Consider the following 18,737-nt stretch of genomic DNA (forward strand, 5'->3'; position numbering starts at 1 on the left):
AATTGCTTGAGATTTCTTAGCGTCAGATAGTCGAGTATTGGCCGTATCTTGTTCGGCGGTAACCGTCCACTGTTATTGAACAACATGCCCAAATAACGTAACTCCGGCATGCAAATGCGTGATTTAAGAAGGTTTACGGCCAAGTCCGCTTCCTTGACGCGCACGAGGACAAATTCAAGCCTTTTGACATGGTCTGCGAAGTACTCTGTCGCGATTATTAAGTTGTCTAAGTATGCGAAAGTAAATAGTGTATTTCAGGTGTAACTATATTGTCTATCAACATATGTAACGTAGCAGAAGCACCCGAAAGTCCAATTCTAGCAACGGTAAACGCGGTAATGAGAACCACTTTCTTCATAAGAGGAACCTGCCAGAAGGCACCGTACATATCTAGCCCATTAATATATCGAAAGTGATGAATCTTACACAAAATTACATTCATATATGGCAATGGATAAATGTAAGCACGTATCAATGCACTCACCTTCTGAAAATAAATGCAAAAGCGGTACGAGCCGTCGGATTTTCGAATCATCACGACCTAGCTCGACCATTCGCTAGTGAACCTGCGAATCACCGTCGTACGAAGCATTTTACGCACCTGCTCGTGTATTCCCAACTACACTTTATGCGAGACTGGACAGTACTTTTATTTTATAGGGTGCTCATCATTGATGTCGTGTTATATCCAGTTTGTGCAGCTTAGGTTATAACCGATTGGCTCGGAGAGAAATTCGCTCATAAGCAGCTCTAATTTCTAGCAATCGATGTCCGAGACTTCTTCGATCACCAGCAAAGCGAATGACACTATCTCTCAAGTTCGGAAAGAGGAAAGGATCATTGGAATTATTTCCTCACTGCTGTCGACCCTTAGCGTGTTTTTTTCACGTTAAGGTTCGCTGAGAAGGTGTGAGTAGTCGCCATCCAGGATGCATTTGGTATCTGCATCCTTTTTTTGCAGTACATCAACGACGTACCTGACTCCTTCCAATTCAAATGGCATCTCAATATTAACATATAATCTAATATTGCTTAGAATGGGCACGTAATGACCATCGACTACTTTTGCTCCTGGTCCCCCTACGCTACCTAACTCGTTTTTTGACTTGTTAACTTTTGAGCATTTAGGGCAGAGAGCCTTAGTGTAACTGGGCCAACTACAGACCCAGCACAGGACTAATTGTAAGCCCACGTCCGGGCTAGGTTCCTTGTCCTTGTTATTATCGGACTTGAGTGTAATCACCTGGGCGTTATTTCCACCTCGGGTTTCTTTGAATCTATATCCGTAACATTTGTTGGGATTTGTTACCGTTGGGTCGACGCGGCGATCGTGGTTCCTGTCTAGAGCCGCCACCATTGACTGCATTCAGGGCCAGTAAAATGGTCCTTTTCCTTTCGCTTTCAGTGAAAGGCAACCCTTGACCTTAGCTGCCACTAGATCTTTCCATTTCTTATCAATCTTGAAATCTTAGAAATCTTGCAGCGCATTTTCCAGTATTTTCGATAGCTAGTACAGGTTTTTTTCCGATATCAAGGCAATTACTACTTTAGGCTGGAACGCTTTGGTTTTAGGCCTATACGTTGCCTTGGGCAGTATGCTCTGTTCAAGAGAAACTTTCATCTCCTAGGCTCTCTCAAGTAACTGCTGTAGTGTGACGAAAGCATCCTGGTCCTTCTTTAGTTTATTTTAAATTTCGGAAGCATGTTATCTATGGCCAAGGACCACGCAGGTTCCACGGCATCTCAAAGTGGTTGAATATAGTGTTGAGGATTAATAAATAGTCTTGCATGGACTCGCCTACGCTTTGCGTATGAAAAAGCGATTTGACAGTCAAGTTCATCTTGAACTGGCGCGACTTTCTATATGCTCCCAAAGCGATCTTTTAATTCAGCCTAATCTTCTAGGTAGGACTGACCATCCTATATTAAAGCAGTGTTAAATTTTTCAATAATGATGACAACGAACTTATTCTGTGTTACGATCTAATCGGCAATTTTCATCTATCTATTTGAGAAATTCCTCGATGCTCATAGAGGACTCTTGCTTGCGAAGACTGCCTGTGCATGAATCATTGGTGAGAATGTAGTAAATTGCGCGCTAGAGGGTAATGTCGGCTTAGATGTTGAATGGAAAAGTTGCGCATGAAGATTAAATTGCTTCACGAGTGGGCATATGACAAATCAAAATTTTTAGCGTTGTTTTCGATTAAATCATATATATCCTAGAACTATACCGTTCTTGGAGCTTGCGTAACATTGAGTTTAATTTGAGTCTCTGCTATTTGATTTTGTGCATTGGCTACTACGTTTTTCATCTGCTTTTGTAAATCAAAAACGATGCGTTTCAAATGCGTTCGGCTGTCGGCTCCGGTACAAATTGTTCTGTATTGTTCGGTAGAGTCCATCGCTTTAATTTATCCATTGGTCTATTCAACGTTTTATTTCTCTCTGATGATTGGTAAGCGTTTGCGTGAGAAGAGCCTGTTGTGTAGGTTGGGATAGATGTCATGATAAATGTTGCGCTCGTGTGCATAAGGTCTGTTTGTGATGCTTCCCGATTGTTTTAGTAAAATTCTGCCTTAAGAAACAACGGTTAAATGCTTGTATTGCAGCAGTTACTGCAGGCGTAAGGTCGCTTTGATACACCAAATATGCTGATACCACTGTGATTCCTGTCATAATGAGCACTGTATCCACGAGCATTGTGAGAAACATATCCTCAACTTCATAAACTAACCGAAAATTTAATAGCATTACTTTCTGTGGTGCTTCTTATATCGTTTTTGACATCAACTATCAGCGCGAATATACAATTCTCGCGCAATTCTGCGGGTAACGCATTGAAACAAAGAAGTGTTTCGGTGAAGTCATTGCGTCTATTTACTGTTTCATCGCTTTTCAAGGTAATAGTCGCTACAAAATCTACCGCGGTGTAATTCCCTTGAAGGTATTTGTATAATCTATTGGCCCGTTTATACATCGATTCTTCGGTGTTTAATTCTAAGTGATATGAAACCGTGTCTAATTCGTCGCTTGGCAGGTCTTTTATCCAATCCGCAATTCGCCTTTCTACGTCCTCTTTGAAAATATGAGTAAATATCTTGTTAAAACGAATTATCGACGCTATTTGCCTTTTCAATATTTCATCTGTTTATTGATTACGGTAAAAAAAAAAAAAAAAAAAAAAGGAATTTTCATAAAATATTTAAAATACTGTAAAAAATAATAAAGGTAAAAAGAAGAAAAATAATAGTAAATTTATGACTAGCTATCAATTTTATATTGATAAAATTATGTAACGGGGTTTTGATTCAACGTCGTAGTCCGTTAGCAGCATAAAATTCGAGGATTGAATGAGAAACGGTTTCGACCGACGGGCAAGTCGGTAAGACAGATGCGTCTCATTAGCTTAACTCTTCTAAGGGATTTCTGTCCTCGTAGACAGCTGGAGAGTTACGGAGCTCAATCCGAGGTCGTAACGTGTAAAGATTAGGTCGCTTCACCGTGGAAGTAAGAAAATAGGTGCAGGTGAAGCGAATAAATAATGCGCAGTTAAAGCAAATGCGGTCTTTATGAGAAAATAAGTGAGAGCAGTACAAGTGGCAGCGAAGTAAAGAGAGAGAGTTAGTTAACAGATATCGCATAGGTTGAAGAGCGAGAAAAAGAGTTTACGGCCGATACTTTCATTTGCACAGCTCTAGCCATTGTAAGTACTCAATACTGGTGCAGTTGGGCTCTCTTAAAGCGGTGGCGGACAGGCGGAACAATGCCAGAACGCATGATATACCACACAACCACGATATGCTCTAAATATGTCGTTGAACGATGCGTAACAACTTCCGGGATTCGTAATCGGAAGAGTCGCGTTGTTGAAAAAGGAACTTATGTCAAATGAACAAAAGTTGCACATCCCTTTCCTAGGCTCGCCAAGAAGGGAATTATCACTCATCACGTGTCCGTACGTGATCACATGATCAGGATCGCGTATCTTTTTCTCCTGTCGGCTCCTGCACCCACCTTGCACGCCAGCTATCGGAAACAATACATAAAGAAATAACAATACAATTCATTTAATATTAGATCGAGACGGGAGAGAGATATAATGAGTAGCGACGGCACTCGTTATAAAACATAATGGCCGATTTTTGGCTAAAATAGAATTATAGTCCAATCTAATAATTTATTAAAAGTATTTTTATGCTTCAATTTAAAATAATTTTTTCAACTTACATAGTTTAAATATACGTAATTAATGTAATAAATGAAGTTGTTAAACTTCATTTATTACGTTTAATATTTAGTATGAGAATTTCGAAAATTATAAATTATAGTACTTATGGATATCAGTATTTATTTGTTATTTGTAACAATATAAAAATCAGTATTGATGTATTAATCAATCTAATTTAATTTTTGCGTAGTCGCTAAAATATTTTCATTTGCTATCAATTGAAATTCTTGAAATCTTTCTGATATTCGTTGATTCATTTTCAAATATTTTTCCATACAATTGAGAGCACATTTTTCTTCTGTTTTTTGCACATCTCGATTTGTAAAGTCTTTGATGCAATCTACAAAACATACTTCTGAGAGTTTATTATATGAGGTGAGAAATTCTCGAAACTGAAAAATAATAAAAAAATGATTAACATTACAATTCGTATTGAAAAAATATAACTATTAGAACTCAAACATTTGTGATTTATAACAAAAAAGAATAGAATCAACGCTTAGAAACATTTGAATAGATACATTTTAACCTAGTACATCAATATGAGTACAAGAGTGCATACAGTATTTGCTTGCCACTGTGCTTCTCATGCAGCTTAAGCCCCGTCGACAGATTGCGACTCGAGGTGCAAGAGCAAGTTCCTGAGTATATTTAAGGGTTTGAAATGATAGCATTAATACATTTAGAAATGAAAAATATTTTTTGTTGAAATAATGATCAAATAATAATGATCAAAGTAATAACTAAATATAGAAGAATTAACTGTCGGGTGTAGTAGCAACGATTACCTTCCTATAAACAAAAGAAATGGTATTCTCAGCTGACTTTTTAAATTATGTTTCATTTAATACCAGATACAGTCTTCATTCACATTCAAGTGTTTCATCGATAACACAGGGCAACAAAATTTGAAAAGTGAACTGACCTAGAACCGTGACTAGATACTCTCGAAGGTTTTTGAGTCGCTGAATTCAAATCCGGCGGCAGATTTTGTCCATCACGTTAGGTTCCCGAGATACCTTAACCTAAAAGTGCAAAAAACACTGTTTTTGGTTAACTTTGAGGTTATGTAAAATCTCTACTGAAAATTATTTTTTAAACGGCTCACGGCATCTCAAAGAAGAATTCGAACCCTTCAAAACCCTTCTTTCAAATTTGAAAAATCTTTTTTTTTTTTTCGTTGAGATATTGATGCTTAAAGTTTTATATTTTGAAGATTTCGCTAGTAGACAGAAACGACAGGATTCTCTTCACAAGACATTTCCAGGCTGAAAGACTACAGTTTGGTCCATGTCAACAGTATATATATATATATATATATATATATATAATGGACTAATGCATCCTAATCTATTTTAATTCTGATACTCACATAACCGGCTTTAATGTCAAAATTCATAAACTAACAATTACCTCTACAACAGGTGACTAATTAATGTCAAAGTGACGTTGATCCAAAGTACGTTGGCGTCCTTGATGTACTTCAAATTTAACTTCAAACTCGTCTTTAATTGACTCAAGCACATATTTGTTCAATATTTATTAATCTATTGCAGTCTGTTCTAATGTTCTAACTCCAATACCAATTACAGTGACCTTGAAATAATTTCAACCAAAAATTTAGACCGCATAAGTCTACAATGCAAAAGCACGGAAGAAAGAGAAAATAAGAGCATAGAACACACTATAACGTGTGATAAATCATTCGTTATGTCTCTCTTTCTCAGACGACCATATTTATTTATGTACCTTTATACTTATATATATCTATATTCTTTATTTGGTATAATATTAATTTTTGTACAATGTCTAGAAGTAGCAGCAGCAGCGGGCAATAGAGTACACGGTAAGAGAGAGAGAGAGAGAGAATACATACAATGCAACACGAACTAGCGAGAGGGAGGATAGACTCGCGTAGGCTTAAACTGAAGGTATGCTCATGTGCGAGAGTAGAGACTGTCGCGCGATAAGAACCGATATACACTGTCCGTCAATCACTTTTGCCATGCTTACCTCAAAATTAGGCAAACTTGAAAGTTTTGTATCTCGGTTGGAAATCATCGTATAACAAAAAACCGCAGGGCATTTTAAAGGTAATTGCAAAAGCTTCCATTTAAGACGTGCAGAGACTTAAAAATGAAAATGTGTTTTTTACAGTAAAAAAACTGATTAGAAAAATTTCAATTTTTTTAACCCCGACTTAACCCATTAACGACCAAAGAAGTCAGTTTTTGTACATATTTTTGATCGAAAAATTCATTTGTAAAACGAAACAATAAATCGATCCAGGGTACCAAACCTTATGTTTTTGGGTGTGCTGAATTTAAATCCGGGCTCAAAATTCAAAAATTTTGCTTACAGAATTAAATATGGCCGATTTTTTATAAAAAAATAGGGAAATTTTGAAAAAAAAAAATTTTTTGGAATTTTTTTTCTACTATAACACATGTCATTATCGAAATCTTTCTTCAACCATGAGTGCACAAAATTGTTGAACTTTAACAGAAAATTTTTATATTCAAAGTTTTTTTTCCAAAATGGCGGAAAAAATGCCAAAATCTGGAAAAAAATGCGTTTTAGTTTACTATTTTTTTCTCAAAAACTATGAGGTTAAGGAAAAAGTTTTATGTGACAAAAATGTCTTATAATTGAAAATTTCAAAAAAATTTCGAAAAATTCTGGAAAAATTAGAGAGTATTCTTTGACTAATTCTTAGACATTTTTGATCTTATAAATTTTTCCCGAAAGCCTATAGTTTTCGAGAAAAAAATTCTCGACCAATTGTGGAAATTCTATTCAACCGTTTTAACTTTTGGAATTTCATAAGATAAGTTGGGGTATAAACGTACCGAAGTTTAATTTATCAAGAGGTTCTAAATAAAGTATTGCGTAAGTACCTCTAAAGTGTGACTACTTTCAGTTTATATTTATATTTTACTCTTGGCGTAACCCAGAGATAACAGCGTGGACGTAGTAAAATCAGGTCTCCATCGAGGTGCTTGTTTATAGTGAGTCCCCTTGCCTCTCACTCCTCGGGGTGCTTTTTTATAGTGAATCCCCTCTCCTCTCACTCTACGAGGTGCTTTTTTATCGTAAGTTCCCTGGCCTCTCACTGTAATCAGACATGCTTTGCTTTCATGCATGCACTGCAAAAAAACAAACTGCACTTCTCACAGTACACATATGTTCTTATTGGACAAATGGAACACTTGTTCTATTTCTTTTTTCGAATTGTTGTATGCTTTTCCTTATTTTATTTAAGCATCATGAATGTAACTTTTCGCTATTGACATTGCAAATTCTTTAGTTCCAACTTTTATTTTACTATCATCAACAGCATTGAATATTACAACTGCATTTGTAATTGCTGCTTGGATAAGTCTAACGAAAACCATCCACGTCCACTTCTTTAAACGAATACTTGGCAACAAATTGTTACAGTGACCGTCGTGTACATCAACTCCACCCATGGACTGATTATAAAGGTGAAAAGCTTGCAGAACTGGTATATCGACTTTTTCTTTTTCGATCGAACTGTATCTCTTTGCTGATGATAATGGAGTGACTCCTGCAGCTGTAGATAGTATTAATACTGGCTTTGAATCCATAACCGTGATGTAATTTATTCCAGAGTTTTTTTCATGCTTTACTACATATGTTCCACGTGGAGCCTTTTTATGAATGACATTTTTTACTGGGACACGATTGTCTCTAACAGTTCCAGTACATTTCAATTTTAATCGGTTTAAATGCACAACAAGATCTAAATTTGTAAAGTAATTGTCAAAATAAAGATGATAAAGAGGAATTGTTGCATCAGAAGTCAATTAAAAAAAAGGCTTCAATAAATGTAAAACCACGCGAGATCCTAAAGCGCATTTAGATAACTTATCTCCTATTACAGAGTTCTTTCCACAGTATAAATCTATATTGAATAAGTATCCATTAGTAGCGCACAAACCCCAAAATTTAAGACCGAATGGTGTAGGTTTTCCTCGTATAAACTGTTTCAAACACGTTCTAGCATACGATTTAGCCATCATTTCATCCACTGATAAAGCTGAATTCCAAAAGCCAAACTTCAGAATATTCTTTTGAAACAGTTTCAACAAAGCACGAACTCGCCAAGCCTTATCTTGTGGATCTTTATCTTTGGCCTTTGAGTATTTCAATTTAGACTTTATCATTTCAAAATGAGATCGTGACATTGCTGAAGAAATTTTTTCACAAGATAAAAAAGGGTCAGTTGACCAATAATCTCTTTGAGATTTTCGTTTATTGAATGAACTTGTTATAATGATTCCAATGAATGTATTTAGATCGACTAATGATAAGTCAAAATGATTTTCCTTACATTTAACTTTTTTTTTACGCTTAGTTTTAGTTTTTTTGTGATTTACTACGTCTCTAGACATTTAAAAACTAAGCGTAAAAAAAAAGTTAAATTCCTTTATTTTTTTAATGCGCTAAAAAACCGAAAAAAATTTTTTTCTCTATTTCTTTATTTTGACTTTATTTTCGTATTCTTGGGCACAAAATGAAACTTTTTTCTCTTTGGCATTTTTTTCCAAAACGTACGCAAGTCGAAGTAATTGAGGATTCGAAAAAGAAGGTTGCTTTTTACAAAAAACGCCGTAACTCGGTTAAAAAACATCGGATAGAACCCCGCGGGAGCTCATTTTAAAGGGAAAGACATTACCCTCCGAACCCCTCAGGTCAATTTGCCCTCCACCGCCTGGTTCTAAATTGGCATTGATTTAAGTCGAAGTTAAAAAAATTGAAATTTTTCTAATCAGTTTTATTACTGTAAAAAACACATATTTTCATTTTTAAGTCTCTGCACGTCTTAAATGGAAGCTTTTGCAATTACCTTTAAAATGCCCTGTGGTTTATTGCGATACGATGATTTCCGACCGAGATACAAAACTTTCAAGTTTGCCTAATTTTGAGGTAAGCATGGCAAAAGTGATTGACGGGCACTGTATGTTCGGCAGAGAAGGAGAGAGAGTGGGGAGCTCTTCCGCGGCACTAGCTTATGATCGTGTCCGAAAGCGCACGTGTTCTCGCCGGCCGGCTTTCGCATTGTAAATTGACAACCTCTTTTCGACTCTCAACTTGGCCTCGTGGCAGCTCAAAGGAGAAACAACCGATTGTAATTTGTGCATCGAGAGTGCTGTGTGAGAGAGTGCGTGGGATTAAGCGAGTGCTAGGTTGTCGCCAGGTTCACTGTATTTGAGCGTCAAGTAGGGCTCATCCGTGGTCCAGTCGTCCTATGTAAGTACCTTCTCGTATCCTCTGTCTCTCTCTCGCTGGCTTGTTATTCTCTCTCTCTTTATCGCTGCACTGCACTTCTTATAAACCCTTATATTATATAAACGTCGTTTTATCTTATATGTACCTTCCTCTTATTTACACCTAACTCTACTGCCTTCTACGTTCCCCCGTTGATAAATTAATACGAAGATTAGCTGCTTGATCCACGACGCTCCCGCGGGCATAACTAGACATACGATTTTTTCCTCCAACCTCATGGAGAATGGAAATCCCGTACATTTGCACGCCAACTTATCTTATGAAATTCCAAAAGTTAAAACAGTTGAATAGAGTTGAATAAGAGTTAAGCCTTACGGCATAACTAGACATCCGAGCATAGCCTCGTGCGGTTATTGTATGCCCGCAACGAGCTGTACATAATATTCTTCGTTCTCTCGCGAAATAACGCAGGCAAGTAACAACCCCGTTATAACACAAAAGAGAGTGAAGAGGTAGAGAGAGAGGTAAAAGAGAAAAAAAGGAGAACGCCTGCGCATAAGATGTTAAGATAAAGGGCGTCGAATATACATCAATTTAAAAATTCAATTCAAACATATTACACTGATAGCATTTCGTCAATAATTTTTGACCTTTTAAATTTCATTTAAAACATAACAAATAAAAATTGTTCAAATATAGATATTTATATCAATTACGGCTGTTTAAAATGTTTTTAGTGGTTTTTTAGTGATTTTTTTACTGATCACATCTCTTTTTCCTGGTGCAGCTACAGAATTTTCATCTTTTTTAAGAAAAATCAGAATATTTTCTTTTACTGCCATATGATAATTTTTAATCTTCTTGTTTAATTTTGTGACTTTCAGGCCATTCACATATCTCATTTTCTTTTGTAAATAAAGCCTCGCTAAATGTGACAACTGGGATACAAACTTGTATTGTTTTCCAATTTTGCCTGAGACAATTTTTGAATACATCGTTTTATCTTTTTCAATTTGAATTTGAACTTAATTGATTGATCCAAAAATTATTATTTCATGATTTTTGTTCTTAGTTGAGTTGTATTTCTCCTAATTATCCTTGAATCACTTCAGACAATAACAATTTCTGTCTTGTTTTCATTTTTTCTTGGCTTATTATTGTATCCACATTACTTTCTATTTTCCTTTATTAAATAAATTTTTTTATTAGTTAACTTTTCTGAACCTGCGTGTTTTGTATTTTTCTTTTGCATTTCACAGTAATCTTTTAACATTTTTTTAAGTTACTTTTCTTTCTCTCCGTTTCGCGAACAGCAATTGCTATCTCGATTTCGTTTTAACACTGATTATACTTATTTTTGGTTTTTCAATTTGAGGGGTTTCTGATTCGCAATTATGAACCGAGCCCTGAATGTAAGAGCTATTTATGAATACCATATCATTGGTATCTAAGTTATCTTATTGATTATGAATGTGTATAGAAAGTTGAGAAGATTTGAATTTTTTTGAACTACATCGAGAAGGATAGTCATTTATGAATAGTGTTGGACTTATCAATAGTTGTGTTTCAAGAGATTGTGACACATGATTATTGGATATTTGCTTTTTCACGACTTTCATCTTCATTTTCTCATTTTTTGTTTGCTGAATATGATATTCTATTAACAAGTCTCAATTCTCTTGTAATTTTTGTAGATGTCAACTCTTTTTCTTGAATTTCTACTTCTTCGGAATGCGAATCTGTTTGGGTTAGTATCCGTGCAGAACGTATTCACGTCTTCGTAATATATTACGTTGACGGAGCTCTTTAGTCATTTCTTGACGTAACCGAACCGCTTCTTGCTTTTTTCATTTTTCTTCTTCACTTAACACCTTCATTGTCATTACATGAAGGTAACTGTAATGTTTTTATTAATGAAGAACGCTCTACATCATAAATATTTGAAACGTGCTTAAATTAATTTACCTTAGCGAACATATTTTCCACCCATTCCTTGCCAAAGTAAACATTCGACTGGGCAGAATAGAACTGCGGCGATACAAATAGGAATAAAAAATACAATCTAGATTAGCTCTGAAGAATGTAAGAGGATTGTTTACCTACTGTGTCTTAAAGAAATGAAGCTCGTCGAACTGAGGCCTACACCATTTTGCGCCTGGATAAAGTATGAAATAAAACAAATTCACTTTTCCAAAGACTTATATGTCTGAACAAATAGTTAAAATATCTTTAATTGGTCTTATATTATGTATTTAAAGTGATTTGAATATTTTTTCACTAGAATAAAATTTGACGATATAACAAGAATGCTTCATTTTTTTTACTGCAAATATTTACCAAATTTCATTCACAGCTATGTCGTTGGCTTTAAAGAGAATATACTGAAGTGCTTGGCGTCAGACCGTAATTTTTACATCGTTTACGTTTCTAGAATGAATTTTCTATTGGTTGTAACTCGATGAAAAAAAGTGTACATACGAGGTGTGTTCAAAAAGTAAGGTGACTTTTCAAATTTCACGGGCAACGTACTTTCGATGTTGGTACACTCTTCCCAAACATCTGTACCAAGTTTCAAGTGTATAGCATTTTTTGTTTGGTTGTGAGAGGCATAAAGATTATAAGTGTTTTGCGTGCTCGGCGATTTCTTGCTATCGGAAAATATGGATCAAAGGATTTGCATCAAATTTTGTGAAAAGAATAAAATAAAGTGCTCCGAAACACTTGAAATGTTGACGGTGGCATACGGTGAAACTGTTCTGTGTAAAAAAAATGTTTACAAGTGGTACAAACTCTTTCAAGATAGCCGGGAAGATGCCAATGACGAGCCTCGCTCTGGACGCCCAAGCACGTCAACAACTGATGAAAACGTTCAAGCAGTGAAGAAAATTGTTCTGGAAAATCGTCGAATCACTATCAGAGAAGTTGCTGAGGATGTTGATATATCGCTTGGCTCGTGCCATGAAATTTTTTCTAACGTTTGGGCATGAGACGTGTGTCAGCGAAGTTTGTTCCGAAATTGCTAAATTTTGACCAAAAGAACCGTCGCATGAGCATCGCTCAAGAACTGTTGAATGACGTCAACGACGACCCAGATTTACTCAAAAGGGTCATAACTGGTGACGAATCATGGGTATATGGTTATGATATCGAAACCAAAGTCCAATCGTCCCAATGGAAGAGCCCAAATGAGCCAAGACCGAAAAAAGCACGCCATTTCGATCAAATGTCAAAGTTTTGCTCACTGTTTTCTTCGATTACCATGGCATTGTGCATCAGGAGTTCTTACCATATGGACGTACGGTCAATAAACAGTATTATCTTGAATTTATGCGCCGTTTGCGAGAAGCAATACGAAGAAAACGCCCAGAATTCTGGAAAAACAATTCATGGCTTTTGTATCACGATAATGCCCCTGCTCACTCATCTTTGCTTGTGAGAGATTTTTTGGCCAAAAACAACACCACAATCATGCCTCAGCCACCATATTCACCGGATTTCGCCCCATGTAACTTTTTCTTGTTCCCAAAACTAAAGAGACCTATGAAAGGACGGAGATTTGCAACGATTGAAGAGATAAAGACTGCATCACTGGAAGAGCTCAAGGCTATACCGAAAAGTGCCTATGAGAAGTGCTTTGAGGATTGGAAAAACCGTTGGCATAAGTGTATTGTATCTGAGGGGGATTACTTTGAAGGGGACAACATAAATATTGATAAATAAATAAATATTTTTTCTTAAAAATACAAAGTCACCATACTTTTTGAACACACCTCGTACATCGGAACCACGTAAATTAATTTTTATTTTAAAGACAAATTTATTAATGCAATGAAATTGAAAAATATTTGAGGGCGTACATTTTCCAGAGCTAAATATGATGAAATAATAAAATTTTTGAAATTTGTCACGCTATAATTCGATTTTATAACTTTTTTGAGAATAGCAGCACATTCTTAGGATTTATACATCTACATCAAGTTTTAATCTGCTATCTTTTCCTCTAGCCATCGAATTGAAATATGTAAAAGCGAAAATATAAATACAATTCTATAAAAAATATAAATTAATAAAAAATTAAGCATATCACAAGTTAGATTTTGAATTTTTATTCATAAAACGCTTTTCAGCCCCTTTTCACGGAAATTATAGGAGGGTGGTCCAATAAGTACTTAGCCTCACCGCCCGATGGCGCCACTCTCGCAAAAGAAATATTCTATCGCGTAGTACAACCTTCTCGATGGTTACTGTCAAGATTTCAGCCGGATCGGAGTTGTAGTTTATTTTTGAGAGCGCGTGAAAGCAAGTGTGTCCGTTGATTTTTGAAAAATGGAAAAAGAGCAGTATCGGTCGGTGATACGATTCTTGTTTTTGGAAGGGAAATCGCGCAGCGAAATCAAAAAGCGCTTGGATGCTGTGTACGGTGACTCTTCTCCTTCGATGACGACCGACAAAAATTGGTTTAACGAGTTTCCACGTGGTCGCACGTCGATTTTTGAAGAGCCACGTCCAGGTGCTCCGAAAACGGCTATCACGAAGGATAACGTGACAAAAATTCACGATCTCGTATTGGCAGATCGACGATTGAAGGTGCGCGAGATAGCTAAGATCGTAGGCATCTCAAAAGACCGCGTGGGTCATATCCTGCATGAAATTTTGGGCATGAGAAAGCTGTCGGCGCGACGGGTGCCGCGTTTGCTCACTCCGGACAATAAGCGCAACCGTGAGACAACTTCAGAGCAATGTCTGACGCTGTTTAAGGGCAATCCGAAGGAGTTTCTGCGTCGTTTCGTGACAGTCGACGAAACATGGATCTACTGCTATACACCAGAGACCAAGGAACAGTCGAAACAGTGGACTTTACCTGGCGAAAGTGCTCCGAAGAAGGCGAAGACTGCCCCATCGGCCGGAAAGGTGATGGCCACCGTTTTCTGGAATTCACAAGATGTGATCTACATCGACTACCTGGAGAGGGACAAAACGGTCACAGGGCTGTACTATGCCGAATTATTGAGCCGATTCGACGTCGAATTGCAGAAAAAGCGGCCCCATTTGGCGAAGAAAAAAGTGCTCTTCCACCATGACAACGCACCGGCTCACACCTCCGCACTCCGCTCACACCATGGCCAAATTGGTCGAATTAGGCTACGAACTGCTGCCCCATCCACCGTATTCTCCAGATTTAGCCCCGTGCGACTTCTTTTAGTTTCCAAACTTGAAAAAGTCACTCGCCGGGCAGAAATTTGAGTCGAATGAGGAGGTAATCGCTGCCACAGAAGCCTACTTTTCAGACCTCGAGGAAACGTATTTTTTAGATGGGTTAAAGAAGTTGGAGCATCGCTGGGTCAAGTGTATCGAACTAAAAGGAGACTATGTTGAAAAATAAAACGTCACTTTTCCAAAATTTTCGTTTTTCTTTTGTAGGCTAAGTACTTATCGGACCACCCTCGTACATAACCTATTGAAATTTTTAAAGCTAGCAAATGTCCATCCTCTTTCCGTTGCAGGGTAACAGGTTGCGGAGCACTAAACCACACTCTCATGCACCAGAAAGCCGTCCCAACCAAGGGATCGGTCCAGATGGCCTGTGCAGCTCAGGAAATAATCTCGGAACCTTCATCACTGAATATTCTCTATACACTCACACTGTGCAGGAGTGGTACTTTTGTCTACGGCTCAAGTGATTATCAACTCGGAAAACACCAATATTGAAATACGTATGCTTCTGGATCAGGGCTTCGAAACAATCTTCCTGCCTGAGTAGGTCGTCCAGGCCCTACATCTATCTAAGTGGTCCACACGGGTGACCATTAATGGTGTAGGTGGCAACGTTTGCCGCCAACCCTCAGGAGAGGTGGATATCATTCTGATCTCTCACCATGTCCTTCTGGATGCATCTAACAGCCGTAGTATTGTCCAAAATCACCACGATTCTTCCTAGCAGGACAGTCACTACGAGGGCCTTGTCTCATCTGCACGGGCTACCTCTAGCATACCTAGAGTATTGTATGAAAGGCCGAATCATCTATCTGCTTTCTGCATGCTGACATTTATCGTACGCTTCTGCTGAGCGGCTTGAGGAAGGACTTACCTAGTGAACCCATGGCTCAAAAGACAGTCCTTGGATGGATACTCAATGAACTTTGGCCCACGATCTTGTCTGCGATGCTTCCACGCCGAGACCAGTAGTTTGGACCTGACAATGGAACTCCGGTGATTCTAGGTGTTGGAGGTGGTATCCACGATTCCTCAACTATCCATGGAAGACCAGGCTTTTGAAGATCATTTTGTGCGTACACATAGAAGGGATGTCTTCGGTCTTTACGTCCTGGGTTCGGAACGTCGCTCTCGACGAAACCCGAAGAAGCGTGAGGCCGATACTACCTTTGTGAAGTATGAAACTCTGAATCGCACGGAGAGAATTGATGATTAGGATATAGATACCATCCAAGGGTAGTATATGACCTCATCATGACGCGTTAAAGAGTGACGGCGGTGGAAAGATCGGCGTGATCTTTATCGCCTCCCAATCTGCCAACAATTGGGTGTCCCTCAACGACTGCCTTTATTCTAGTTCTAAGCTACAGACTGATATCGCAGTTATCCTCTCATGTTGGCGGTATCATCGGTTTGTCTTTTCAGCAGACATCGTCAAGATGTTTCGTCAGTTCCGAATTCACGAGAAAGACGCCGACTGTCTATGCATCGTTTGGAGAGATGCCCCGGATCAGGCCATGCAGCTCTTTCGGATGACCATCGTCACCTTTGGTACTTCTTGTACTCCATACCAAACCATCAAAGCGCTCCGCCAGTTGGCCTCCGATGAACGAGTCGAGTTCCCGCTGGGAGCCGATATCTTGCATCGCAACACCCACGTTGACGACACTTTCGTCGGAGCTGATTCCTTGGATTTGGCTATGGATGCCAGGAATCAATCTCGATAAATGATCATCGAATCATCCCACGCTGCCGGCAGGCCTGATCAATGTCTCCATTTAGGATTTGCCGCTAGCTGAAGAAAACATAGTGCCTACGTCGGGACCTCGCTGTTGACCACGTTTAGATGCCTTCGGATTCCGGATCAAGAACCATCATCTTATCACGCCAACCACCAAGAGGGAACTTTTGTCGGTGGTCGCAAGCTTATTTGACCTAGTGGGCTGGTTGGATCCAGTTCCTATCCAAGGCGAAGTTCTGATTCAGAAACTTTGGATGCAGGACTGCGACTGGGACTCACCACTAGATCCCAAGTCCCTGGAAGAATGTGCTACTTTCTGCAGACAACTCCATGACGTGAAAGACATCACTATTCCTCGTTTTCTAGGATACAACAACGATACACTCTGGTTCCTGCGCAGCTTTTGCGATGCTTCCAAGCGAGCTTATGGAGTCTACCTCTACTTTGTGACTGCTACTTTGTGACTCTACTTTTCTCAAGGTGCCTGGCGCTCCTGATTGCTCGTAGCAAAACCTAAGGTGACATCGATCAAGTCAATAAGCGTGCCCTGATTGGAACTCTGTGCAGCCTTATACCTGGCTCGATTAGTGGCAGCGATGGTTCCATCCTCGGGCCCAGTAAGATAATCTGCTGGTTAGATTCCTCGGTGACACTACCATGGCTCCGGGAGCATCCGTCACATTGGCAAACCTTTGTAGCTAACCGAGTTAGCCAGATCTACATGATGGTTCCTCAGGCTACACGGAGCCATGTCTCCTCCGAAGATAACCCTGCAGATGCTGCCTTACGAGGTTTCTCTCCCGGCCAGCTCCGAGAAAGCCCCCTATGGTGGTTATAAGCTCTTGTATTTGTTTTTTCATATTTGGCCAGTAATAATCTTGCCGAATACGCTTGTAAGTTTTTGTGACACCCTTGTGTCTATTTATCGGGTACTCATGAATCTCAATAACTATTTTTTCTGTAATGACACGGTCTGGTAGCTGTATTAAATTTACACAAATCAAGATTTTAGTTTGGCTTCCTTTGAAATAAATTTTGAGAAGATCAACGGTCTCGTTCCACTCTGTATCGTCAATTCTGCTCGTTTTTGATATTCTAACGGAAGTCAAACTAAGTGAGAGGCATACATCTATGAGGGATTCTATTGTGTTTTTCAAAATTTCTGGGTCTATTGTGATTCTCATGTTTTCTTTTACTGGCAGTGTTATTAGTTATTTGTTTTTCATGGTGAAACGGAAGTTCATCTGCATTTTGAAGGGTAATGGCTCCAGAATCTATAGGTTGATTTTTGAGTGTTACAAGGTGAGTAAGGTTATCCTTCGCAAGTAAAAAATTATCCCTGATTTCTATAATATAGAAATATAGCTATAATATAGCTGGCCTCGGTCTGCTTACTTCACTACGGCCGAATTCATATTTTACTTCGGATAGATTGTCATCATCAGACTCGTCTTCAGAGTCATTTTGCATTTTATCTTGCCTTTGACTACTTTCTATTTTAAAGCTTGGATTACGTATTGAAGGTCCAGTTTGATTCTGAAGTTCATTTCCCATCATAAGGTCGTCTTCTGCATTTGTTAATTCGTCAGGACTAATGATTGTTTCTCTGTTTACGGGAGAATTCATTAAGTCGTTCATGTATATGTCGTCTCGATTTAGTTCTAGATCAGTGAAAGAGCCTATAGCGGGATTTACTATGTCCCATGCTGTTCTGTTTCTTGTGGGTTGGGTTGGGATTTTGTAGAGAATTCATATCGTTAGATTTCTTGTGTAGTTCTATGTTAATGGAGTCCTTCAGGATTTGTTCTATTTTCTTCCGTTCTTGATTTGAAAGTCGGTATGTCGTTCCTGGAACCTTTTAGAGATACACGTCTGTCAAAATGCAGTGAAAATCGATTTTATCATCATAGTCTGTATTGAAGAGTGTCTTGTCGTTTTTATTCTCTGTCAGTCATCGGATCTTGATTCGGTGTGAGTGTTTATATATATCCTGCATGGTCTTGCATAGGTAAAATGAATCATCAATCGTCCTCACGGCAATAAATTCGCCTTTTTCGAATATTAATTCGTGTTTTTTTTTATCATTTTCCGGACGCTTTACTGGTAACTCTGCGCTTGTCGTTTTTGATTCCATTTTCTGATCACAAGTATATCTTGAGGTTACGGTGGATATGTAGATAATGGATCAGCGACGCGACTGTCCTTATCAGAGCTATAGATAATAGTAAAGTCGTATTCTGATAGCTTATACTCCTACCTTTCTAAACGAGAGTTTGGAATTTTGAGATTTCGTAGCTA

At 38.2% G+C, this 18,737-nt stretch overlaps 1 protein-coding gene across 1 annotated transcript; it reads right to left on the reverse strand.

The window, feature by feature from the left end:
• Positions 1-7,488: 7,488 nt before the first annotated feature.
• On the reverse strand, positions 7,489-18,077 carry LOC131668637 (piggyBac transposable element-derived protein 3-like). The gene is made up of 3 exons (XM_058942979.1): positions 17,835-18,077; positions 8,193-8,388; positions 7,489-7,994 (listed from the first exon to the last, which is right to left on the reverse strand). The coding sequence occupies exons 1-3, from the start codon at positions 18,075-18,077 to the stop codon at positions 7,489-7,491; spliced, it is 945 nt and encodes a 314-aa protein (XP_058798962.1).
• Positions 18,078-18,737: the final 660 nt, after the last annotated feature.

Source organism: Phymastichus coffea, unplaced genomic scaffold (genome assembly GCF_024137745.1).
Source record: "Phymastichus coffea isolate CEN01 unplaced genomic scaffold, Cenicafe_Pcof_1.1 PCOF00006, whole genome shotgun sequence".
NCBI classification, from domain to species: domain Eukaryota; kingdom Metazoa; phylum Arthropoda; class Insecta; order Hymenoptera; family Eulophidae; genus Phymastichus; species Phymastichus coffea.

What these genes read in the sequence shown, in the direction of transcription:
- LOC131668637 (XM_058942979.1), bottom strand. Translation starts at nt 18,077, where the DNA reads ATGAACGACTTAATGAATTCTCCCGTAAACAGAGAAACAATCATTAGT. An exon ending in ATGAATTCGGCCGTAGTGAA is followed by an intron (nt 8,389 to 17,834) that starts GTAAGCAGACCG and finishes AAATACTCAAAG; the next exon opens with GCCAAAGATAAAGATCCACA. An exon ending in ATTCGGTCTTAAATTTTGGG is followed by an intron (nt 7,995 to 8,192) that starts GTTTGTGCGCTA and finishes TTACAAATTTAG; the next exon opens with ATCTTGTTGTGCATTTAAAC.